Source organism: Dipteris shenzhenensis, chromosome 9, assembly GCF_047967505.1.
Source record: "Dipteris shenzhenensis isolate YYH24624 ecotype China chromosome 9, Dip_SZ_1.0, whole genome shotgun sequence".
NCBI lineage: Eukaryota > Viridiplantae > Streptophyta > Polypodiopsida > Gleicheniales > Dipteridaceae > Dipteris > Dipteris shenzhenensis.
Genome location: NC_141604.1, coordinates 42,744,799 through 42,771,673, shown reverse-complemented (window position 1 = coordinate 42,771,673; position 26,875 = coordinate 42,744,799). Strand labels below are relative to the sequence as shown.

Genomic DNA, 26,875 nt, shown 5'->3' with positions numbered 1-26,875 from the left:
CAAAAATGGGCTCAAGGAGGATCAAATGGCTCTGATACCATGTTGGAATACTGAAAGGAAAGAGTAGAGTGGACACAAACTCAGAATACTTGCTTATGGAATGAAGAAAAGTGAGGTCCTTAAGTAGGCACCTCATACAAGCTCACTGACATCATTGATGACCTCAGAGCTCCACAATCATCTCCTCAATCTGCTCCTAGATTCTCTCAATCATCCTATGTGGCTCTTCCACCACCTAACTGTGCTTGTGGGCACCTAACTGTGCCTCTAGCACTCACACATAGAAACATAAGGTGTGCCTGAGGCATACACCTTGAGATATCCCAACATATGCATGTGACATAGTGGGAGCAGGTGACATAAAGTTTTCTTTTGCAAATGGGTCTGCATTTGTTTTGAAACATGTGAGACATGTGCCTAAGCTGACCAAGAGTCTTATTTCAGTGGGTTAGCTAGATGATGCTAGTTTTCACACCACTTTTGGCTTTCAAAGTTGGAAAATTCAGAAGGGCTCTATGCTTTTGGCCAGGGGTGCCAAGTGTGGGACTTTGTATCCCTTACATGTATCAGGGGTATTTGATCATGTTGTTGCAATAACCGAGTAGCCAAGCACTTCTTTGTGGCATTGCAGGTTGGGATACATGAGCCAGAATGGAATGAAACTCTTATGCCGTTTGGGTTATGTACCGCATTTGAGTTTCTCTGATTTTGAATTTTGTGAGCACTGTCTCTATGGGAAGCAGACTAAATCAGCCCATAAAAGAAGGGGAAAGAAAGAGTTTGAAAAGCTTGATTTGGTGCATTCAGATGTATGCGGTCCCATGCCTACACGATCATTAGGCGGGGCTGAATACTATGTGACATTCATTGATGATGCAACTAGGAAAGTGTGGGCTTATGCTATAGCTTGGAAGAGTGATGTGTTTCACGTATTACAGAAATGGCTGGCCTTGGTTGAGAATCAGTCAGGTAGAATGCTTAAATGCCTATGGACTGACAATGGTGGAGAGTATCTCTCTCATGACTTTCAGCATTTCTGTGATACACGTGGGATTAAGAGGGAGCTCACATCCCCTCGTACTCCAGAGCAAAATCCAGTTGCAGAAAAGATGAACCGTACCATTCAAGAAAGGTTGCAATGCATGCTTTCCAATGCAAGTCTTTCTGGTGGTTTTTGGGCTGAGGCAATGAAGACTGCAGTGCATGTGATCCATAAATCACCTACTAAGAGTTTGGATGGTGGTATTCCTAAAGAGGCATGGAGTGGCAAGAAGCCCTCTTACTCTCATTTGCGTATATTTGGGTGTGAGGCATATGCACATGTGCCAAAAGAGCTTCGAAAGAAGCTAGATCCTAAGTCTAGGAAATGCATCTTTCTGGGTTATGGTGAAAGTGGAGAGATGGGCTATCGTCTCTGGGATCCAGAAGTAAAGAAGATCATACGTAGCCATGATGTGGTCTTCAATGAGAAGAAGATGCATAAGGCACCCATGAGGGATGTGGAAATGAGGAGAATCACTTTCCAGGATGTGAATCCACCTGCATATGTTGATAGACAGCAAGCTGTCCATGCACCAAATGTATAAGAAATGGTACCACCAAGTACTCCCACAGGTATACAATCAAGGGTAGATGATGGATCATCTATTGGTGGAAATGCTGAGCCAAATGTGGCTGATATGCAGGTGGGACAGCAAGCTGAAATGCCATTGAGAAGATCATCTAGAGTGTCTAGACCGCCTGATAGGTTTGTTCCAGGGGTAGACTATGTGATGCTTACTGATTGCGGGGAGCCTTCTTGCTACAGAGAGGCTATGATGCGTGAGGATCAACGCAAGTGGGAGTATGCTATGCAATCAGAGATGAGTTCACTTATGAAGAATAAGACTTGGGACTTGGTTTCTTTGCCACATGGAAAGAAAGCATTGCCATGTAAATGGGTCTACAAGATGGTGGTCACAAGTGATGATGTGCCTAGGTACAAGGCCCGTTTGGTTGCTAAAGGGTTCAAGCAAGAGAAGGGTGTGGACTTTGATGAGATATTCTCCCCGGTTGTGAAGATGACCACACTTAGATGCATGCTTGGACTAGTGGCAGTAGAGGATATGGAGCTCATGCAGATGGATGTCAAGACAGCTTTCTTGCATGGGGATTTGCATGAGGAAATTTACATGGTGCAGCCAGAAGGCTTTGAAGAAAAGGGCAAAGAGCATTTAGTTTGCAAGCTGAAAAAGAGTCTCTATGGTCTTAAGCAAGCACCTAGAGAATGGTATCAGAAGTTTGATGCTTTCATTCGGTTCCAGGGTTTTAGAAGGAGTGAAATTGATCACTGCCTCTACACTAAAAGGGCTAAGGATAATAACCTGATAATCTTGGCACTATATGTGGATGATATGCTATTGGCTAGCAAGAATACTTATGAGCTAGATGCATTAAAGGCCAAGTTGCATGAGGCCTTTGATATGAAGGATTTGGGATTTGCAGGTCATATTCTTGGTATGCGCATCACGCATGATCGGAGTAGGAAACTCCTTTGGCTTTCACAAAAAGAGTATGTTACAAAAGTATTGCAGCGTTTCAATATGGAGGGGGGGAAGGCAGTGAGTACTCCATTGCCTCCATATGTGAAACTGAGTCATACAGATAGTCCCAAATCAGAAGAGGAGAGGGCCATGATGGCCAAAGTTCCTTATGCATCAGCAGTTGGGAGTCTTATGTATGCTATGATATCTACTAGACCAGACATTGCATTTGCAGTGGGAGTTGTTAGCTGGTATATGGCATTGGGAGGCAGTTAAGTGCATCATGAGGTACATGAAGAGTACCAAGGAGATGCGCATTTTCTTTGGTAAAGGAGACATGCATGTACTTGGGTACACAGATTCAGACTATGCAGGGCATGTGGATAGTAGGAGATCCACTTCTGGTTATGTGTTCACCTTTGCAGGTGGTGCAGTGTCGTGGATGTCTCGTGCACAGAAGTGCATTGCTTTGTCTACCACAGAGGCTGAGTATGTTGCAGCCACAGAGGGTTGCAAGGAGGCTATATGGCTTGATCGGCTAGTGGGAGATTTGGGGATTCATACAGGTGTACCGACATTGCATAGTGATTCCATGAGTGCTATTCAACTAGCACGGAATCCCCGGTCTTTCATGCAAAGACTAAACACATTGAGGTCAGGTACCATTTCATCAGGGAGGTACTTGAGGACAAGCGCATAGAGCTTGTCAAGGTTCATACAGATGATAACCCTGTAGATATGCTGACGAAGAGTCTACCTAATCAGCGGTTTGAGTATTGTCGTGTATTGATGGGCATTGGATAGTATGCTCACTGGTTGTTCTCCCTTAAAGGCACATTGTCCTTTAAGTGGGAGGTTGTGGGGGTTAAAGGTCATTGTGCCTTTACCCCGATTATGTACAATACTCAAACACATATATAAATGAATGAAAAAGAAGATTAGGCATGATGCCTACATCAACGCTTTGAGAAGCAAACTATCCCAGCCAACAATCCTGCTTAAGTGACATCAGAAGGATACTTACACAAACAATTTCAACCCCTCTATATCCATCCTATGGTACACAAATATTGATATTCAGTTCATCCTCAATCCTTACGCCGTTGCGTTCTACTGCACATCTTACATGACAAAAATAGATAAGGAAACCACTGAGGCAATAAAAGTGCAATCGCAGCAAGCACTTCTTCCGAAACACCTGCAAATGAACGTCTATGAAATGTAGGGAACACATTACTAAACATGCAACACATAAGCTCACAACAAGCGGCCTACCTTTGCTTGTCACTACCCCTAACAAGTGTGAGTAGAGAGTTCTGCTACATTAACACTAGCCCCGCCGATGAGAGAACTCTACTCTTAAAGAGAACCAGATAGCTCCAAGCAATCGAATCTGACAGCACAGACATATTCTTCGATGACGTTATAAAAAAGTACACAAAGTGGAACCTGAACTACGCGGACATTTGCCTGGCCACATTCGCAAGTAAGCACACAATACTGAGGACCCAAAAACAGCCAAGGAAGAGGGAAAAGTAATTCGATTCAACAATTACAACAAGGCAAAAGACCCAGAGAATCACTTCAGAGAGCTATGCCTGCTATATTTTCCATTTGAACACACAGAACACACTTTATCGGACGATGTTTTAACATGGCATGACATGTACCTCGCAAATGCAAATATAATTGAGACAAACCGCTACGAATTCGACAAAAGCTCAATGTACGAAGAGTTTCCCAACACAACACAATCTTCCAACTCCACAACAAGATATAGCAATGCAGTAGGACACTCGACAAGTGGGGAGAGATTTGACCTCGCACTAGAAATGAATGTAAATGAAAGACAAGTAATGCGCAACGCGACGGGCGTCATGTCTCCCAAACTACTATGCCAAATAAGAAGTACTATGCGCTCCTCCAGAGGCTGAACAACGAGCAGCACTCAATCATCAACGACATCATGCTCAAGAAAATAAACAATCCCAACAGTCAATTTCACTTGCTTTTATCCAGAGAGGCAGGCACAGGTAAAACATTCATACTTTTACTGCTAATGCATGCACTACTACGCTTCTACTTGCACAAATAGACATCTGATACTGGTCTACCCAGAGCACTACTACTTGCATACACTGGTAGAGCTGCTCATGCAATAGGGGGAATGACAATACATGGAGCACTCCTCCTTCCACTATTGTCATCGGCATACACATCTCTTTCAGGAGAGAAACTACAAAAACTTTTAGAATCGTTCAGAGAGGTGCAGCTACTAGTAGTTGATGAGATATCACTGGTGGGGCTCAACACATTCACCACTGTGGATTGCCGAATGAGAGAAATCAAGCACAATCATGACCAACCTTTTTGGTGGAATTGATGTTCTACTATGTGGAGACCTTGACCAAGCAAGCCCAACAAAGGACTCATGGATCTTCAATGACAAAGCCACACCCTCATCCATGCTTGGATCATTTTGGAAAAGCATGCTACTTTACTATGAGCTGCAACAACCCATACGACAAACAGACGAGCATTTTCCCTCACTGCTCAACAGAATACGAACAGGAAGCCAAACAAATAACAACATCGAGCACCTGAACAATAATCACCTAAAGGAACCTCCGGAAAAGCATTTAGTACCTCACCACTTCTACACAAACACCGCAGAGGAATTCATAACGACTATGTTTTCAACGCCATTCGAACAGATCCGCACGTGCTTCTAGCGAAAGACATACGTCATGGAACATGCAGCAAAACAATAAGGGTGCCATCAGATGCACTACTTATAGCGGGACTTCATGGTGAGCTTCGATTGAAACAAGAAATGATCATAGAGATCTGTTCTACTAAACCTGGATGTCATTGATGGGATAGTTAATGGTGTGGATGGAGTGTTCATGGACAGTAACTCGAGGGGAGTCCAAGGATCATCTGGATTCTTTTCAATGACCCGCACTCTGGATCAAGGGCTCGTTACGAAAACAGACATCTATACAAAGCCGACACTCCAAGAAACTGGACACCAATCCTGCAAGTCACAAGGGAGTTCCAAATAGGGAAGAACCACTTCAACACAATTACAAGGAAACAATTCCCGGTGCAACCTGCGACAGCAAGAACAGTCCACTGTTCGCAAGAACTAACTATGCATTCGGTCGCATTCGACCCAAAAGGAATTCATGCACATGGCTTGGTTTACACTGCGCTGTCTCGCGTTCGTGAGCCATTGAAGCTTTACCTTCTATCATGGATACAATAAAAGAACATTAAAGTCAACCCCATGGTCAAATAGGAAATCACAAGACTTAGGGACTCACGCAAGTGGCCATTCGAAAAGGTTGCGCTCCAAAACAAAACCAATGAAAAATCGCTACTCCTAACACACAACACACGATCTCTGTTGCATCACGCGCAAGACATATCATCCTCAGGGATGTTGGAGGTGACAGCTATGCTGTGCTTGCAAGAGACAAGAACAATAATTGGTGATCCAACATCTTTCGCACCTCTTCTTAGCATCTGCAGGAACAACGGTGTGGGCATTGCAACATACTACAAGCACGAGCTACATCTCACGCAAGAGAATCACATCGGTGACGAGAAGTGCTAGATCTAGCTCACAATGTTCGAGAACAAAGGAAAACAAAAGATCGGAATACTTAACACATACAAAGCGCCAAAAACAAAAGTTGAGTATCTACTACAAATGATGCATGACCTACTACAGCTCATTCCACCAGCAACAACATATGCACTCGGTGATTTCAACATTGACAATACCAAAAAATCCTCGCAAATGGCACGACTTCAAGACTTCATGGCCCACCACAATATGTACATGTTGAGCCAAGGGCCAACAACAATCTACGAATCGAGGATTGACCACATCTAGTGCAACATAAAAACAAACAACAAAAACACCGGAAAGAATTTCGCATGTTGGTCGGACCACATGATACTACATACGCAGACATAAATTTGATACATGAAATGTCCTTACATTTATTCCAAGGGGCAGGCCTATTGAAGCAATTCACCTTGTTATTTTAAAGAATTGTTTCCTTTTTTTAAAATGTTGCAAATTTTCAAAGCTATTTGTCTCCTACTTGCTTACGTCAATGGTGAAGCTTGCCCTCAAGCGTGCAGCGTGCCTGCACTAAAAGGCTCATTTTCCAAGTCATCAACACTGATACAAATATTTCAAGTGTGCCTGGTCCATTATGGAAAATCATGATATAGAAGGTCAATGTTGTTCAAACCAACAAGCCTATGCATGAAACTCAAATGGCAAATTGATAGATGAATCTAAATTCAATGACAATTTTCACACACGATCGTAGCAAAAGTAGAAAACTAAAGTTTGAAGCATTGAATTAAAGAAGATTTCTCCCCATGCTCTCCTTCTCCAAAACATACCCATGCCTAATTTGCTTTCCCCTTTTCTTCACTTCTAGAAGTGGTTGAATACATTGCCATTGGTTAATTATGTCACTCTCACATGTTGCTACTCGTACATAGAAAAGAAAGAAAAAGTTGCAAGGCCACGTTACCAACCAAGTATCAATTATGATATAGCTTAACCAAATGACTCATTCTCATGCTAGCAAATCCTATAAACTACAAAGAAAGGTGGTAGTCTTGGATATTATGCAGGCATAGATAATATGTGAGCTGCAAAGCACAATCGTGAAAATAGTCATATAAAACTACCATAGATGGACCACCAATTCAATGCTCATAAATAATTTCACTTGGCAAGGTATAGCAATCAATTACGCTTATTAGTCAAGCATCCAATATTGACTTTTTGTGATTTGATGTAAAGACTAGGTTTCTACATCCTTTATATATACCTAGATGAATCCAAGAAAATGCACAAACTCATCACATGGAAAAGTGCAGTTTATAACTTCATGGTGGTCATCCAATAGATTATAAACCATCAACTTCATGATGCATAGTAGGGACTAGCCACTATGACATACGTCATTAGCACCCACTAGTGGGTGTAGAACTTTGTATGAATGTATGCTTACAAACACACACACGCGCACGCACACAAGCATACATTCATACAAAGGTCCACGTACTGAGTTTCCATCAGAGCTCCAGAGGTGCAAGGCAGACTCAGCCATAAGGCTAGCACTTAGGGAGAAGGCTAATCAAACCATAGTCCAAAAACTCTTCATCCAAGCTGCAACATTATTTCATTTCAGTCTCTCCCAAAGACGAGGAAAGAATAATTACAAAACTAAGGGTAGTTGATAGGGCATACGCACCACTAAAGATAGATAATCACAATACCAGTTGGCTCCAACTTGAAAGTTTCCTTCTTCTCTCTACTATTTCCTTCTTCCCCTTTTTGAAAGCTTTATAAATAATTTCATCACATTAAACTTTTGCAAGTTATCAAGCATTCCATAGAAACAATATTCGCAATGCTTTATCAGCTTCCTATAGCAATTTCATCCAATCAAACTTCCACTATCATTTTTCCACAATTTTTTCTCTTATCCCTTTCACACTATGACAGGCAGTCATGAAACCTCACTTGCTTTTAGCAAGGTCATAAATGGGATGTGGATGAATCTTACTTTTTGGGCCCTGTCAAGAGTGACTGGAGCCATGATGCTGTAATAAGAAACTTCTCTTCATTTTTTGTTGCAGAACTTTTGTTCTGCATATGAGCAAAGTATAGACAACCATTTGCCTTTTGTGTGTCTGCGGGAAATTTCTGTATCACACACTCTGAACCCCAAGATACTATACATTGTCCCCCAACTGAATTCCCGCTGAGAGTAATTGGAAGTACATTGAGCACTGTAGGAAATCAAAGTAGAGAGACAGTACGATCTGCAGCAGCAATTATGGATACCTGAGTATATAAATTCAATTCTCTGCTAGAGAAAGTATTGGGCGTTTCTCCTCGGAAACGTCCTTAGTGTTTCGGCCTTCAACAGTAGTGCCCACAATTGCATACTCAGATGTATGCATCCCTTTCATTTGCAACTCCATCAAAGCAGCAGCTTTGGCCTTGTCCCTGTCCTTTGGGTACGTCCAATACAGGGATGTGTATATAGCACAGCAGAGGAAAGATGGGATCCCAGTGGCTGTGTAAAGAGCTTTGCCTAGAGCAATTGCATTTTCCCTCTCGATCCCCATTGTGATGGGGTCTCCTTTTGATGGGGAAATATAACCATAGACGTCCTCTGCAAACATACCAACCACAAAAGGTGCAAACGCTGCCAAGAGAGATTCGAATGACCGATCTAGAGCATAAACAGTCGTCCGTGACTTCTCCGGAACAATCTCTGCAAGTATTGGACTGCAAATTTTCGGCAACAAACTTGTATAAGCTTCCATACTCAATAGCGACAGTGTCAAATCAGACCACACTTCAAACGACCCACAAAAAATCTTTACTTTCTTTAACATGTTGTAAAATCTTCTTTCATTCATTTCACAAGAAAATTAGAGTCTATGATTTTAATTTTCTAATCGGGTTTGAAACACCCTTACATCTTTTAACACAGTTTCAGTAACTAAGGGACATCAACAGAAATATCTTTTTAAAGGAATCCGAAACACCAGAAACTTAGATCTTGGCTTAATGGGCTGTGTTGCTGTATTCAAATCACTTGTGTCTTACAGACTGGACACTGGGCAGTCAAACAGTACTTTTGCCCTCCATAAAAAACAAGAACAGAGATAGACAAAGAAATAAGACCTCCCAACCAGCTACTTAAGCTCAACTCGATTTCCTTCACAGAATTATCCAGGGTCCTGTGGATGGCCTAAGGTGGCAGTCTTCTCCTTCTCGATGTGGAACAAAATTTTGATGTTTTTCATTGATATCTGATCACCAAGTCCCCTTTATCGAATGAGGAGCCCATCTAGGAGATAGTAGGCAGCATCACAGTCAAACGCATCTGGCGAGCTCACTGTAGTGTCATCCTTGGTTGCAAGCATGTTTCCATTTTGGCCATAGGTCTTATGTACAGTGTACACACTCCGCTACAAGCATAGAAATGGATCTACCATCCCCATATTGGTTTTTTTGAGGAGGGTGCATGTTCCACACCACACTAGCAAACACATTAGCACCTAGGTGCAGGCACACATGAGGCAGGCAGCTCCTGTGCTACAATGCTCATTTACTGGGCACATTATGTCTCTACCAGACCCTCCTGTATTGATTTTTTTACATTATCAGATTTCTTTTCCTTTGCACAAACGAACAAGTTAAAACTTTGTTGTGACACGATAGTGAGCTCCAGCTAGAAATAATGTATTAGATTGCCACATATAGCAGTAAAAGAAAATGCCCTCAGCAATCATAGCCCTCATTGGTGGAAGATGTAGCAGCGCTGGAACAGGATCTGTTGCATTGTAGGGTGCTAAGATGCAAGGGAAAGGACATGGCAGGGGGCTAGCATGCACTGCCGTGAAGGGCATATGGAGAAGAAGAGGTGACATCACTGACATATTGCAGGCACTGAAGGGGCTGCTGGAATCTATATAAATTCACAGATCCAGCTACTGCTGAACGATGTAAGTTTTAATGCACATGATATGGCTGTACGATGTTCCACAACAGTGTTGATTTTTTACCATTTGAGTGTTCAAGATAGACCCAAACTAGTATTCTACACTGAAATAGACATCGTCAACTGTAACTCATTCGATACCATCAGGTTTAGGTTAAAGCTGCAGTGAACTCTTGGGGGCCGGCAGGATCCTATGCACAATGTGCAAATAAGTCAGCGACGTATAAGCAAGTGAGACTAGAATGAAGGTGAGATGAGAATAGTCCTTCTATCTTTTAATCTAAAAGTTAATGGTCCTCCCAACATTGAAGTAACATCACTTGCCAGTACACATAGTTTGCATCACCTGGATCACTGTCTATCGTGTTCAACTGTGATTGTTTGGGGTATCAATAGTACCTACACTTCTAAGAGAGTTCCTCACTACAGGAAACCACCTACAATAACATATATGGTCCTGATAGCCAATACTTTAAAAGTAGCATCCTTTAAGGAACTGCATGTAAATGACAAGAAGTCAAAGTAAGGTGCGAAATTCAGTGCTCATTCATTTCCATAGCTTTTAGGCAGCATCTTGGCCATACTTCATTCTCTTCTCTTGCTTCCATTGCTTCAGCTCTGCTAGAGCAGTAAGCAGCCACTCATGGCGGCAATTATGGAAGTGGTCTTCAGGAGAGCTCAGTTCAGATCAAATTCTGATCTAGAGCAGCATAGAGCTGAGTTGCATTTATAGAAGTTCCCTGTGCCTGCGGGCTCTTATTTTCTCCTACCTTTGTGTCTCATCTATTGCTTTCTATTTTTTTGTTGCTAGCTTTTCTAAAACAGTGAATTCCTCCACACTAAATTAGATTTTAGTTTCAACTCTTGCAGGTAAAGGCTTTGATGCTATGGAGAGTATCAAGCAGATACTGCATATGATAATGACATGAGAAACAAGGTTCACATTGTACATGGAGATGAAGTCAAGCAAGGAAATTACCTCGGCTATAGCAAAAAAACCATAGCCCTGTGGTGGATTTTCTGGGTACTTCCAAGTGACAGCCTGCACCTTATCCTTGGTGAACTCTTTCTCTCTAGTCACCTCGTAAACAACAGCATGTCTGTTAGTTTTGTAGGTGATCATGTTTCAAGAAGCGAGGTCAAGAAGTCACTTCGCCAATGCCTTTGCCAAAGTTCCACAGTAAGACAATCAGGCTAAGCTCACATGGATTCACAAGTTCTACACAACATTCAACATGTTGCAGAGAAGCGCAATGTGCTGTGTGGTAGAGAAGGGCACCAACTGTACTTGACATTTGGTTTTTGTAAGTAATGATGTGTGGCAGAATGGTAGTTCTAGTGCTTTGTTCAAGAGGTGAGAGCTGATGGTGTCAAAGGTTTGAGCAAATGTAGTTAGGATGCAATTGTGCTCAAATTGAAGAAGTGCCTCCGTCTTGTCAAAGCTTGGAATATTGAACGCTTTATGTGCTTTGTGAAGTTATTATCTCAAGGGGGTAGAAATTTTACAACCGCAATGTAGATTTCCTCAGCTTGTGACATCTTTTTGAAGCTAGAGCAATGGGCCAAGATTGGCAGACCAAGACTATGCCTTTGAGTAATTCTACAGGAATCTTTGTTGCAGGTTGTGTTGAACATAACATTCTCGGCAGCATGTTATATTACAGATTTAGCAAAGCTTGAGATTGCTGGTTAAGCTAGCTTAGGACACACTGATTATTGAGATGGTGTGACTCCCAGTATTATCACAGATGATAATGGTTATACTAGGTGACACAGATTATGCTGCATAAAACTGAATATTTCCTTTCAAGGGATTTTGACCAGTCATCTGATAAAGCTGCACCTGCTATAGCTGCAATCAACATTCTCCCAACCATTCAAGTACTAAATCACCTTCACATGTGGCATGCTTTGATGCATCATCAGTGTCTACACTTCAGTTTGCATTGTTTCACAAGTTTTGGCATGAGTCGTGCCTCTATTGGTCTCTACGGCCTTTTGTTTGGTTTGACTCTTGCGGAGTGTCCTCAGGAAGATACTCTCATTGTTTTTGGGCAGTCCCTTGCACACTTTTTGGAGCAGCTCTCGGAGGCCATTGGATGAAGCCTATTTCTATAGCCATTGCCAGCTCTGCAGTAAGAGCTGCTCCAAAAAGCATGCAAAGGAACTGGAGTCCATTCAGAGAAGCCTATGCTGTCAACCATTGCCAGCCTTGCAATAGTTACCTCTCACAGTTTGAGGCGGTTTCTCTCGCATGTTTCTGAGACGACAGTTTTCATTATGCTCTTATGAGGCAGCTGTTCATGTGCAGACAATTTTCATCACAGTATACAACAACATACATTTTACTCACACATCTCTGAGACAGCCCTTATGTGCAAACAGATTTCTCCACACATTTCTAGGACAATCTTCTCCAACAATTGCATCGAGGAAATATTACTGACAGATTTGCTGGATCAGATTTCTCATTGATTAAATCATTGAATGATGAAGCGAGAACAGTAGTTCATTGTTACCAATGCTTGGAAATAATGATAACTGCCAAGCATCTTCCCCTTGGAGTTTTGTGCAACCGAAGAGTTATTTGTGTGGCTGTACATGTATATAGACTAACTAACCACTTATTGTCTATTTCACATAAGTTTTGTCCACACTCAAAAGTTGGTCTCAAGTTTGAAAGGTATTGCAACACCTTGATTTTGAGAAATAACAAGTGCCTTCAGATAAGAGAGGGGCTCATCTTGGCCCTTTAACCTTGTGTTCATTACTTAAGCAAAATTGTATATCTGAGTTTCTTATTTTGTGAAACTCTCATTTCATATATTCTGCATTTATGAGCTTTGCAATTTCCCCCCCTTCCCTTCAGGAAGTATTCAAAAGCACTCCTTACCATGATCCTACACAACTCCCTCTTTCAGAAGGTCAAATTTAAGACTGGCTCAGCTTTTAAATTAAAATGGACGGCTAGCTAGGTTTATCAACTTTTTACTTTACAGACTACACTTGTAACATGCAACGGTTATCTGATCGTGTAATTCACAGCAAGACCTTCTTTAAACCTTTAGCGAGGAATGGGCATTTTTTACCACAGAGAAAGGAAGGAGATGAGGGTAGAGAGAGAGTAGAGTCGACAACCGATTGGGTCCCTGTACCCACTGAGGGCCCCCTCCCCCAATCAGGGGAGAATTTGCTTTATACTTGGAGAACTGAGAAATACAAAGAACACTCTTCAAGAGAGCACGGAACATGCTTCTTACGAATTCACTGTGCACATGTATAGCAGACCCAAAGACCTGAGAGGCAACGCCGACCAATACCGCGACCTTGATGCTGTCCACACATGTAGGACGCTTCTGCAAGGCAAGGAAGAGGCTTGTGCTGTCTAGCGGAATGCAGGGTTACTGCGTGAATGAGAGAGTGAAAAGCTAGAAGTGATAGATCCTATGAGAGAACTGAGAGATGACGGAAATATAGAGCTGAGAGTGAGCTGTGTAAACTGTAAAAGAGAGCTGAGAAAGCTGAGGAAACAGTGTCCAAACCTCTCTCCATTTGCTGGTCCAAACCTCCGACTGTTGTGCTGCGTGGCCACCTTCAGATCAGGCTGAGCTGATGGCCAAGGGACTGAGGCTAGAGCAGGGCCAGATCTGAGGATCTCAGGGGCTGCACAGGAGGCTGAAGTGGAGCTGTAGGAGGACTGAAGGCAGGAGCAAACTGAATGAGAAAACAGGGCAGCCCAGGGGCCCTTTTATAGCGCTGGACTGAGCCAACCCAGTCTGTAAACAGACTGACTCAGTCTGTATTACAGACTCAGTCTGTTTTACAGACTGGCTGGCCTACAACCAGCCTATAAAAAGCCCTCCCTGGCTCATTTGCCAGGGGAGTTTTTGGGCAGCCTTTGCAGGCTGCCTTCCCTGCTTACCTGTCCAGCCTTTGGGGACCCTAAAGGAACTCCTAACCTAGGCTAAGACCTAAACTATAAGATGGAAACACTTAACCTACTATTCTTCAGTGGGTACTAGTGAACAAGAACTGACTCTGACTTGACCTAAGGTTGAGAGACTGACCTACGTAGCTTGTGCCTGACTGTCCCTGGACAAGGGCTCACAAAGGGGTCACAGCATACGACAAAATCTCCTATCTCGGAACTATAATGCACTTGTCGATGTAGCCAGTGTGTCACCTTGCACCCAAGTGCAGGGGTGCATGTGACATTCCCTCCTTAACTTGGCGGTAGGTTCATTGCTTCCAAGTAGTCCGCCAATAGCTGGGGAAACTCCTGGAAAAAATCTTCGTCCAACCACACTGCTTCATGGGTACCTCGATCCCGAAACTTGGTGTAAAACTCCTGGATCTTGCGTCCTGACCCATGCTTGAATTAATGAAGAAGGATCTGTTTTGGCTGCAAAGCTTCTGCTTCATCAAGAACTTCAGCTTGTTGCTCGTCGGAAATCTCTGAAAGAGGAGGGCCAAAATATGGCTTCAACCAAGCTATATGGAACACGTTGTGCATAGTCCAACTGTCTGGTAGGCGTAACTTCATTGAGCCATCGTTGATCTTTTGAATAATAGGGAATGGTCCGAAGCTCCTGAAGGACAGCTTAGGGCATCGCTTGCCCACCTGCTTCAATCGTTGCTTGATAATGCGTAGATACACCCATTGACCCTCTTTATACTGGACATCTCGTCTGGATTTATTAGCTTGGCGTGTATACGATGCTTGAGCTTTGGTGATGCGGCTTTTCACGGACTCCGTAATCTCTACCATGGATTCGGTGGTTTTGTTAGCTTCAAGAGATGGAGACACCATTCGGGTGAGGAGTGAGGTAAATCGCCATCCAAACACCGCTTCATAAGGTGTGCGACCAATACTCAAAGAATAGGTATCGTTCAAAATGGCCTGCACAAGCGGAAGAAACTGCTCCCACTTTCCCTGAGCATCATGACAATATGATTTCAAAATATCAAATGCCATACCATTATACTTTTCCGTCTCGCTGTTTGATTGCGGATGGAAAGCGACATTTGCAGCTTAGTACCAAAATTATCAAATAAGGCTCGCCAAAAGTTAGATGTAAACTTAGAGTCCCTGTCGGATGTGATGGTCTTTGGCAGCCCTCCAATGGGATACCAATACTTGACAAACAAACGAGCTACATCTTCAGCGCTGGCCGTTTGTTTGCAGGAAATGAGCATATAATATTTACTAAAGCGACAAACAATAGTAAGACATTGAGTATTACGCGTACCTGCGGATGCTGGAAGTGGTCCCACAAAATCCATACCTATGTCCTAGAAAGGACCATCGGGGATGGTCAATGGCATAAGTAAGCCTGCCGCTTTCTTGTGGGAAGCCTTGACCTTTTGGCATATTTGACAATTCTGCACATAGCCGTATACATCCTTTCGCAACTTGGCCAATAGAAATAGTGCTCTAACTTCTCCAAAGTCCCGTTGATACCTCTGTGACCACCGGTAAGGGCGTCATGGGCATCATGAAGAAGCAACTGTCGTTTGTCTTTGAGTACACATAACCTTTTCTTATAGAAAAGCCAACCGTCCTCTAATGAGTAATGGCCTGGAGCAAGCGTCGTGGGTAAATGAAACTACGTGCCAAACTCTGCTGACTCCACGTACTGTGCCTTCATGCTATTAAGATCCTTTCCTTTGATTTCGAGCACAGTGGCCTGCTCAATGGTCTGGATGGAACCTTTCCGATTGAGAGCGTCTACAATGGGGTTGTTTTTGCCGGGAACGTACTCGATCATTCTCCCAAACTGCTGGAATATCTGACTCCACCGCTGCTGCCGATCACTCCATTGCGTACTAGGCATTGTCTGAAGCCACTTAAGGGCTTGGTGATCTGTCTTCACCGTGAAAGTCCGTCCGTATAGGAAAGGCTTCCAATGTTTTAATGCCTGGATGACATCGAGGAGCTCTCTATCATACACTAAATAGTTCTTTTCAGCATCGTTAAGCTTTCTGCTGTAGTATGCCACGGGCCTATCTTCCTGCTGTAAAACTGCCCCTATGGCGACATTGCTAGCATCTGTGATTACCAGAAATGGATCATCCCAAGAGGCGATCTTCATAATTGGTGCTGTCGTGGCCAACCGTTGCAAGTCGTGGAAGGCCTGCAAAGCTTTGCCTATGACTTGAACTTTTTGTCTACGTGTCTTTACCCCCTTGAGTAAATCTGTAAGAGGGGCTGCGTATGTTAAGAAACCCTCCATGTGCGAGCTGTATGCTTGACACAAACCCACAAAGGATCGGATCTCTTGGGCCGTCATGAGCCAACCCAACTTGTGATAGCTTGGATCTTCTCAGGGTCCAATCGAATCCCTTGAGCACTAATGATGTAGCCTAAATACTGAATTTCCAGCAATCCGAATTCACTTTTCTTTGCATTGAGATATAGCTGGTTATCACATAATAACTGTAGGGCACATCGCACATTCTTAATATGCTGCTCGGTTGTAGTGGAAAAGATAAGGATATCATCGAGAAAGATGAACAGGCACTTTCCAATATATTCTGCGAATACCCGAGACATCATCTTGTTGAATGTTGGTGGTGCATTCTTCAAACCAAAGTGCATGACGATGAACTCGTAATGAGCTCGCTCAGTTCGGAAAGCTGTCTTTGGGATGTCAGCTTCAAAAATCCGGACTTGATGGTAGCCACTCTTGAGGTCAATCTTTGAAAAAAATCTTACACCACTGAGTCTTTCCAAGATGTACTTGATGCGGGGCATAGGAAACTTGTTGCTTACCGTAAGTTTGTTGAGTGCTCTGTAGTCAACACATAGTCGTGCGGACTTATCCTTCTTTGCCACAAATAGAATGGGTGCAGCAAAAGGTGAAGAAGAAGGTCTAATAAACCCTACGTGCAATAATTGAGACAATTGCTGCTCTAACTCCCCCTCCATAGACTTTGAAAGTCGATAAGGGAACTTACTTGGAGGTGTCGAGTCCGGAAGTAGATCGATGCGATGGTCTTCCGGTCAGTTGGGAGGTAGCTGGGGTGGTAGATCGTCCCGGAGCATGATGTCTTTGAACTCTTGGAGTAGATCCACCATTGCTTGCCCCATCGGAGGAGCGGCTTGAACTGCAGTGATCTGGCACTGGACATAGACAAGTGCACACATGGCACCCTTGAGGATGGCGCGACCTGCTTGAATATGAGAGATTAATGAAATCCCTGGTATGCTCCGATCACTGCGTATCACGGCGGGCTCAGGTAAACCTTCCACAATCGTGAAGGTGTCCTGCCGCCAATCAGGCATCGGAACATGCTCACGGAACCACTGAATCCCGCGGATCATGTCGCACCCCATCAAAGGAGTCAATATAAAATCCCGCGTAAACATGGCCTTTTGAACTGAAAAAGTGAATTGGATGGCCTTCTGCGTGATGTGTGTGCGCAAGCCGGGCGTGAACCCGTCCACTGTTCAGATCACTGTGCACACGTATATAGCAGACCCAAAGACCTGAGAGGCAACGCCGACCAATATCGAGACCTTGATGCTGTCCACACTGACCATGTAGGACGCTTCTGCAAGGCAAGGAAGAGGCTTGTGCTGTCTAGCGGAATGCAGGGTTACTGCGTGAGTGAGAGAGTGAAAAGCTAGAAGTGATAGATCCTATGAGAGAACTGAGAGATGATGGAAATATAGAGCTGAGAGTGAGCTGTGTAAACTGTAAAAGAGAGCTGAGAAAGCTTAGGAAACAGTGTCCAAAACTCTCTCCGTTTGCTGGTCCAAACCTCCGACTGTTGTGCTGCGTGGTCACCTTCAGATCAGGCTGAACTAATGGCCAAGGGTCTGAGGCTAGAGCAGGGCCAGATCTGAGGATCTCAGGGGCTGCACAGGAGGCTGAAGTGGAGCTGTAGGAGGACTGAAGGCAGGAGCAAACTGAATGAGAAAACAGGGCAGCCAAGGGGCCCTTTTATAGCGCTGGACTGAGCCAACCCAGTCTGTAAACAGACTGACTCAGTCTATTTTACAGAATCAGTCTGTTTTACAGACTGGCTGGCCTACAACCAGCCTATCAAAAGCCCTCCCTGGCTCATTTGCCAGGGGAGTTTTTGGGCAGCCTTTGCAGGCTGCCTTCCCTGCTTACCTGTCCAGCCTTTGGGGACCCTAAACGGACTCCTAACCTTAAACTATAAGATGGTAACACTTAACCTACTATTCTTCAGTGGGTACTAGTGAACAAGAACTGACTACTGATTTGACCTAAGGCTGAGAGAATGACCTACGTAGCTTGTGCCTGACTGTCCCTGGACAAGGGCCCACAAAGGGGTCACAGCATACGACAAAATCTCCTATCTGGGAACTATAATGCACTTGTCGATGTAGCCAGTGTGTCACCTTGCACCCAAGTGTAGGGGTACATGTGACAACACTGGTCAACCACGTAGTCAGGCAAGTCTCATAAGTCTGGTTGGGCTGTTCATCAGCCTGCTGCCGTGCACTTGGCAGCCTGTCTCCTTGGCCCCCTCTATGCTCTGGTCTCAAACTGTGGCTAAAGGTTTGGTCCAGGCCAGACTATGGCTGTTCATGCCATGGATGAGTGCCACCAGTCAGGCCATGCACCCAGAGCTGCTCCCAATAATGGTTACCTTGTTCAACAAATATGCTTCTTGAAGAGTTTCCACTTATCCATTAGATCAAAGCTGTAAGAGTTGTTTCCTAGAGCAAGTCACCTTTCTTTTGCACTCGAGGACTTGGATTTGAATCTTAAAAGAGGTCGACAGATTCGTTATGTGTTCACACACTCACACAGCTTTTTGGTTGCTATAGCACAGCCCAGTAATTAAAGAACAAAATTTTTAATGGTAGATGGAATGAATGAGAGAGAGAGAGAGAGAGAGAGAGAGAGAGAGAGCATGTGGAAGGGGGCGCCTACTTGTTTGTTGCTGTTGCACACCATGATCTCAAGCCCAGTAAGCATAGAAGAAAGCCATGAAGCACAACAGTGGAAGGGTCATATGGTAAAATCAGTAATAATACTGCTCCCAGGGGCACTTCCAGCCCCGACCCAATCTGTGCCATTATGATTCTTCCTGTGTTGGGAAGATATCTTGAAAGGACATCGCCAATATGTCCACCAAATAAACCCCCCAAAGAAGTTGCGGCCACAAAAAAACCTATCATTATGGCAGTTTGACCATGTGAAAATCCAGTCAATTCTAGCCACATTGGAATGAAAGAGAAAGATGCCCCTGGGAAGCTCCCAACGACACCCTGTGCAATAATAGCCTGAAATGTCGGTATTTGTACGACGCTTCTAAAATCAGCAAAACACTCTTTAAGAGCAACCCATGAGAAAGCACCAACTTCAGGGCTTAGTCTCCTGCACATGAAGATTTTTGCGGTTTAGCACCCAAATATCGTAGATCTGCGTTTCATTCATAATTTGTAACTTCCGAGTTCAACTCAGTAGAGTCGATTTGTACGTGCTGTGTTGAATCACATAACTATGAGGGGGTCAGTTTCCAAAAGTTCCAGATCTTGTGCAAATCTACTCACAAAGAAGATGCCGTGATTGAAGTGAACCGAGGATCTACTGCAAAGCAGTAGACGAGAAATCCGACCAAGATGCTCAAAATTGCAATGAGATGAAACGAGATCCGCCAACCCGGGATGCCAAAAACCGTAGTGCCTGCCAAAAGAACCGAGCAAAAGGTTCCTAAAATCGTCCCCAGATGGCTAGTGAACTGCAGCCAGCCGAAGGCCCGTCCCCGGCTTCCTTCATCAGATGAGTCGGCGACCATGGATTGGATAGCAGGGATGACTAATGCTAGCCCGATACCATTCAATGCCCTTGATATCGCCACCTGCGGGATCACAAAATGAGCACCTTGTCTCTAGGGAATTTGAGCCCATGTGGGTGCATAAGAACCCACTTTACCTGAACAAAATTAGAGGAGATGCCGACACCGAAAGTTGCCAAAGCCCAGGCCAAAGCACCCACAGCTATAACGCTTGCGCGATTGCAATGCAGGGAGAAGTAAGCAGCGAGAGGGAAGCAGAGAATCTGGACGACGGAACGCAGCAGTGTGAGGGAGCCCAAGGCAGAAGGTGATGCGTGCATTTCCTGTCCCACTTCTCGGTAGACTCCCGCCAAGAGAACGGCATCGGCGTTTTCCATGATACCGGCCAAGTTTACAAGAACTATAGTACGAAACTCGGGAAGCCACAAGGCATCGATCATGTTCGAAGCTGATTCTTACTACTGATCCACACACCGCTTAATGATTGATCCGGCGCACAGCAGGAAATTCGAAGTTGCGAAATCACAAGGCAGTGAGCAATTCGAAAGTTGCAGAATAAGCTTTGAGTATACTGCAGGAAGTTGGAAGTTGCAGAATGCTAAGCCTGCAAAATAGTATACTGCATGACATCCCCATGAAGCTCATAGTTAAAGTGGAAGAAATCGACGTGATCCTGGAGTATAGGAGATCGTGTGAGGGAAAAGGAACTGGTTGGCGCAAAGTCGTCGTCTGACAATGAGCTTTCTGTTTTTGTGTCGCTGAAAATTGTAACGTTGGCCGCCGGCGTTTCACCGACAGGAAATCGTCTGTTGAAAAGAAGCTATCTGCAGTGCCAACATGGCAACGCCTGAGCAGCAGCTCAAGGCTTCCACGACGGAGCAACGACCTCTAATCCGCTCACATGCAGCACCAGAAGGAGCAACACCAGAAGGAGCAGCACCTTCGTCGCGACATCAATAGCATCTTCACCTTCTTCTCCACGCCACCATCCATCGACGCCTTCCCGCTCTCTATCACCTTCTCCTTCTCCCTAAGGTTAGACCTTAGAAAAATGACACATGGCAGATAGGACTAGTTAAGTTAACCCACCTTAAGCCATGGTTAGGGGTGGTTAAGGTAGTATGGTTAAGTTCCATGCTTGGACCATAGCTCAGTTTATCTACCCTTGAGTTAACTCAGTCTAGTTAGAAGACTACCACATGGCATAGTGCCACCTAAGCACAGTCCCTTTGTAAGCACAGGCCTGTTAGCAGCATGTGAATCCCTATGCCACATCATCAAGGCCCCCTCTTCTTCACAAAAATTCAACAAGCCGTAACTTGCAATCCAAGAGGAATTTGCACACGCTCCAAAAAGGAAAAGTGATCGCCTTTTCAAGCTCTACGCGCCTCTCAGATAAGAATCATTGTTAGCAATTAGACACTACCAATATTGAAAGAAATTAATTGGTAAGACCTTTGCAACAAATGACAAATCAATGCATGAATGCAATAAGCATGCCAAAAGCACAAGTGTATGTGATGACCATAGCACGAAGCATGGCATCCATACATAAAGCATCAAGGCACATGGAAGTACAAAACATCATGCATCAAGCTATGTCAACCGAAGAAGTGAACGCCATTGACATGAAGCATTGTCAAAAAGTAAAATCCTTTCCACCTATAGCCCATATGTTTGTAATCAAACCTGACCACCTGAGAGTAGCTATGAAAGCACCCAGGGGAGGTATTGACATGTAAAAGCCACACTTGACCACCTTAAGTAGCAATGCATGCACTAAGGGGAGGTGATGGAATGTAACTCACATCTGACCACCTTGCAGTAGCCAAAGGATCATGGCACCAAGGGGAGGTGTTGAGAGTTGTGGTGCCATGAGCACATAGATTAAAGGGCTAAGGTATGGTATAGGAAAGAATTAAAGTAGCCACCCTAGGATGTGGACTACATGATGTGGAGATGTGGATTGAGGATATCCACAAGGAGAGATGTGGATGAGAGGATCCCACATGGTTTGACTATTCTAAAGGCTCTCTCTATATAAGAAGCCTATCATGTATTGTTGATCATACAGATTGAAATAGATTGAGTGTTTCCCATTTGGTTTCTCTCTCCTCATGTTTTTCATTATATGCTTTGAGCCTCCGTAGTCCTTACATCGATCTTATGTACACTAGGCTTAGCATGATCCCACTTTCTTGTCACATCTTCGTGTCCTGTGTGTTTAAAGAATGTGATGCATATGCAATGCTTTGCTAGTGCACATTCTTGTGCACTTATCTTTAAAGAATGTGATGCATCTCTCATCATATTTTCTTCTCAAAATGCATATATTTAACTCTAGATCCAAAGATTTGTGAGCTCTTTTTTGCATCTTGATGTTCTAAAGCTTATTTTGCATTTGTCAAATATCATGTGTGGCATATAGGTACCTACTTTGTTTAAAGCAACTCAAGTGGGGCAAGGATGGTCACAAGATAAAACCAAACACATGAGGAATGCATGAAACACTTGATGCCCCGTTGGTAGCCAAATGATAACCGCCTTCAAACTCCCATTGGAATTCAGAAACATTTGATCGTATGCAAATGTGGGTCAAAGGAGGATGAATCTAGGAACAATGATGAGAATCTAAAACCAACACTAGTGGTAAGATAGCTCAGAAGACTCCTACAGTAGTTGAAACCCATGAAGCTTTGATCCCTACCCCCACTACTTCAATTAAAACCTAAAGTCATGCATCCTAGCAACGATCACAAATTTAAAATAAGATGCATCACTATACTACACCAAAAGTCAAATTCTTGAGTGTGTCTTAGCAACATCAACATTTAAATTTAAATGAGTGTAGCTACACATGTTGCAACAAATGTGTTCCTAAGCCATGATGGTAGCGATGGGCACTACTTGATTTATGGGGCATTTTGCAAAAGCATCCACGTCATGTCTCCTCATTAAATATTGCCTTATTATTTCCTACCCTCCATCCTTCCCTTCTCGTTCCTCCTACTACATGGATGCAAATTTCCTAGCCTTGAGAGCCTTCCTATCCTAAATACAATGATCTTCATTTGTGATGCAATATAACTTATAGTAGTTGGTTGCTCTATCTAGGGTCTAGCCTATCACTATGATCAACTCTTTGACTACCTCCTACAACTCTACTACCCCCTACAACCCAATAGTTCATGTAGTAATTAGGAATGTAACTTCAAATGATGTTTAGGGTTGAGACAGATAGGATGAAGTGTCACTATCAGTATCACCTTTGTCTCCTTGCTATATAATGATAACCGATGGTATTTAACATCACTAATCAATGCTACATTTATAAAAAAAAAGAATCGCTTAGTAGAGCATTGTTTTCATTGCTAAGTAATATTGAATTTGGGATTTTTCAATAACGCAACACTAGGCTCGTAGCCTAACTCAAATGCACAACATAACCATAGCACATGTGGAGAGCATTCTCTCCTCTCTTAAGGGGTTGAAACTTAAGAAGGCACATGCATTCAAGAGATCATTTAAAAATCCCGTTTTTACTTGCAGTAACTTTCTTAACAAAAGACAAACTAAACAACCCTTTACATAAGTATATTTATGTAACTTTTAGGTAGTAGAAAACCTTTTTCGTTGAACTTACATGCTACACTTTGCACGTTGTCCAATGACCCCCCTAAGGGTAAGGGTTTGTCTCAGAGGTTTGTCCATAGTTATTATGTTGTGCTTGAACTTGCATCAAAGAATCATAAGGGAAAACGCATGCATTGGCTTACAGCTTGTCATCACATATTTGGACAGCATATCCAATCCATACTGCCTCTGTATAAGAGCCATATCCCGCTTGTGGATCTAATCACCTCAATGCCCAAGAAGTAACGCAGCTCTCCCAAATCCTTCATCTCAAACTTCTACTTCAATAGCATTTTCACATGAAGGATATCTTCATCACTATCACCTGTGATGATCAAATCAACATAAATGACAAGCAGCATAATACCTTTCTCTGTTTTTCTCACATAAAGTGAGAAATTTGCCATGGAAATATGAAAGCCAATAGTGTCAAGATACTCTCCTATCTTGTTAGACCATGCTTTGGGTGCTTGCTTCAAGCCATACAAGGCTTTCTTCAACCTGCAAACAAACTCAGGATGAACAGCATGTTCATATCCTCAACAAAGCATCCATGAGGATTAAATCTGACCTGCAAGCCCTGCTCAACCATTTGACCAATAGAAACCACGTTCTTGGTGATATTGGGGACATGAAATACATTAGACAGGTAGTTCTTTTTCCCATCCTACATAGACAAATGAATTTTACCAATCTACACAATAGGATGTGCAGTATCATCACCAGTCTCCACAAATATTGGTTTTTCCATTTTCCTTGCATCCTGCATCCATTTTGCATGACTTGTCATGTGGTTTGACGGACCTGAGTCAACATACCACACATCATTGATTTCTTCAATACTTGTCACAAAATTGGTCATGTGCTGCACCATAAACAAATGCTCATTTCTGTCATCACCCTGTCTACTAGAGGATGCATAATTGCCTTGCTGCAATTTTCCATTCATGATGCATTCTGCTTTTTGTAGTAGTCTTTAGCCATATGAACCATTTTACCATAATAGTAGTATTCAACACTGTTTGCATTTTGGCCTCTCTGCCATCCACCACGACCTCTTTGGCTCCCCCTACCTCTAAAGTTACCATGTCCTCCTCCGGAGGTCTGGTTTTCTTGAATTTGTAGCATATTCTGATTTCTGCCATGGCCTCCAGATCGGCCTGCTCTACCTCTACCTCTACCTCTTCCAGCATTTGAGTAGAAGAAAGATTCTTTTGAAGTTCCTCCTGAAGAATATGCACCACCATTTCTCTGCTCTTGAGAAATTAGAAGAATTATTAACTCCCCAAAATCAAGAAAATTCTCACGGATAGCAACGGATGTCCAGAACTATGCATAATCCTTTCCTAGACCATTCAAGGTCACACAAACTAAATCATCATCTTCCACTGGGGACCCAATGGAAACAAGTGCATCTGCAATCTTCTTCACCTTCATGTGGTAGTTATTGATACTCATATTTTCTCTCTGCACATTATGCAACTCTTGCTTGAGCTGCATTTTCCTGGCTTGTGTATTTGTGCTATACATTTTTGTCAAAGTATCCCATGTCTCCTTCGGCGTGCTTGCATCCTGAATATGCACAATCATAGAATTTGAAATACTGATAGACAGCCAGTACATAACTTTCCTGGCTCTCTCATGCCAGCCTTTAAATGCTTGCAACTCGTGTTGATTGGGAACATTAGGAATAACTGTAAAGAAAGAGGGAGAGAGATAGGAGACTCAAGTTCAGCTTTCTTCACAACACACAAAAGAGAGAGGACACAAGGTTGGAGGGTGAAGCCTTTCTTCACTTTTGCACACAACAACCATACAATAGAAGAGGGAAATACCCTATATGTCAAAACCTAGAATACGTGGTTCATATGTGAACCCAAACCAAAACATACGTGGTAGTCTAACTACACCACGAGTACAACTAACATAGACGGTGACATAAATGATAGTCATCCAGGAGATATGTCGGGGATAGAGCTTGATATCTCAACACTCCCCCTCAAGCTCAAATCCATCTCACGTACACCAAGCAAGCTCCTAAATCTGCGAAGCTTCTCGGTACCCAATGCCTTCGTAAAGATATCAGCCACCTGCTCCTCAGTGCTGACATAGACAAGATCAATCTCACCAGCTAGAACCTTCTCTCTCACAAAGTGATAATGCACCTCAATGTGCTTCGTTCTAGCATGATAAACTGGGTTATTAGCAAGCATGATGCTGCTAATGTTGTCACAATGAATGACAACTGCTGCACGAACTGACTGTCCCATATCTGCAAGTAGCTTCCGTAACCAAGCTACCTCACATGCAGCCATTGCTGCACCCCTGTACTCTGCCTCTGTACTCGACAAGGCAACTGTTGGCTGCTTCTTGCTGCTCCAACTGATGGCACCACTCCCAAGGGAAAACATAAAACCACTAGTAGATCTCCTGTCTGAGACACTACCAGCCCAGTCAGCATCTGTGTATCCATGTACCTGTAATGCACACCCAGCTTCATAAAACAGTCCATAATGCAATGTGGACTTCACATACCGTAGTATGCGCCTAGCCGCATCCAAATGTGGCTTCCTTGGTGCCTGCATAAACTGACTCACCAGCCCCACATCATAGCTCAAATCTGGTCTGGTTATAGTCATGTAAATCAAGCTACCTACTATGCGCCTGTACATAGTAATATCTTCAAGAAGCTCACCTGTCTCTGCATTGAGCTTCACATTCTGCTCCAATGGAACAGAAATAGGCTTACAGCCTGTCATCCCATATTTGGACAGCATGTCCAAACCGTATTGCCTTTGCAACAGCCATATCCCACTCGGGGATCTAATAACCTCAATGCCCAAGAAGTAACGCAGCTCTCCCAAATCCTTCATCTCAAATTTCTGCTTCAACAGCAGCTTCACTTCATTAATGTCTGCATCACTATCACCTGTAATAATCAAGTCATCAACATAGATGACTATAAGCACAATCCCTCTGTTTGTCCTTTTCACATAAAGTGAAAAATCTGAATTGGAAATCTGAAATCCAATAGTGACAAGATATTGCCCTATCTTGTCTGACCATGCCCTCGGCGCCTGTTTTAAGCCATACAAGGCTTTGCGCAACCTGCATACAAAATCGGGGTGTGCTTTATCCTCATAACCTTCTGGCTGCATCATATAAACCTCTTCCTGCAAGTCACCATGCAAGAAGGCATTTTTCACATCCATCTGATGCAAAGACCATCCCTTTGCAGCAGCCATAGCAATTACTGCTCTCACGGTTGCCATCCTTGCAACTGGGCTGAAAGTTTCCTCATAGTCAATTCCATATGTCTGTGCAAAACCTTTGGCAACCAATCTTGCCTTGTACCTGCTAACAGACCCATCAGCATTGTGCTTTACT

General features: G+C 43.5%; 1 protein-coding gene across 1 annotated transcript; it reads right to left on the bottom strand.

The window, feature by feature from the left end:
- Window positions 1-7,800: 7,800 nt before the first annotated feature.
- LOC147898664 (uncharacterized) lies at window positions 7,801-20,587 on the bottom strand. The gene is made up of 4 exons (XM_087379074.1): window positions 19,993-20,587; window positions 19,611-19,918; window positions 18,988-19,434; window positions 7,801-8,856 (listed from the first exon to the last, which is right to left on the bottom strand). The coding sequence occupies exons 1-4, from the start codon at window positions 20,293-20,295 to the stop codon at window positions 8,421-8,423; spliced, it is 1,494 nt and encodes a 497-aa protein (XP_087235200.1). The 5' UTR covers window positions 20,296-20,587; the 3' UTR covers window positions 7,801-8,420.
- Between the last annotated feature and the right edge of the window lie 6,288 nt (window positions 20,588-26,875).

What these genes read in the sequence shown, in the direction of transcription:
- LOC147898664 (XM_087379074.1), bottom strand. Translation starts at nt 20,295, where the DNA reads ATGATCGATGCCTTGTGGCTTCCCGAGTTTCGTACTATAGTTCTTGTA. An exon ending in TCTCCTCTAATTTTGTTCAG is followed by an intron (nt 19,919 to 19,992) that starts GTAAAGTGGGTT and finishes GTGATCCCGCAG; the next exon opens with GTGGCGATATCAAGGGCATT. An exon ending in TGTGCAACAGCAACAAACAA is followed by an intron (nt 8,857 to 18,987) that starts GTAGGCGCCCCC and finishes GAAAATTTGCAG; the next exon opens with TCCAATACTTGCAGAGATTG.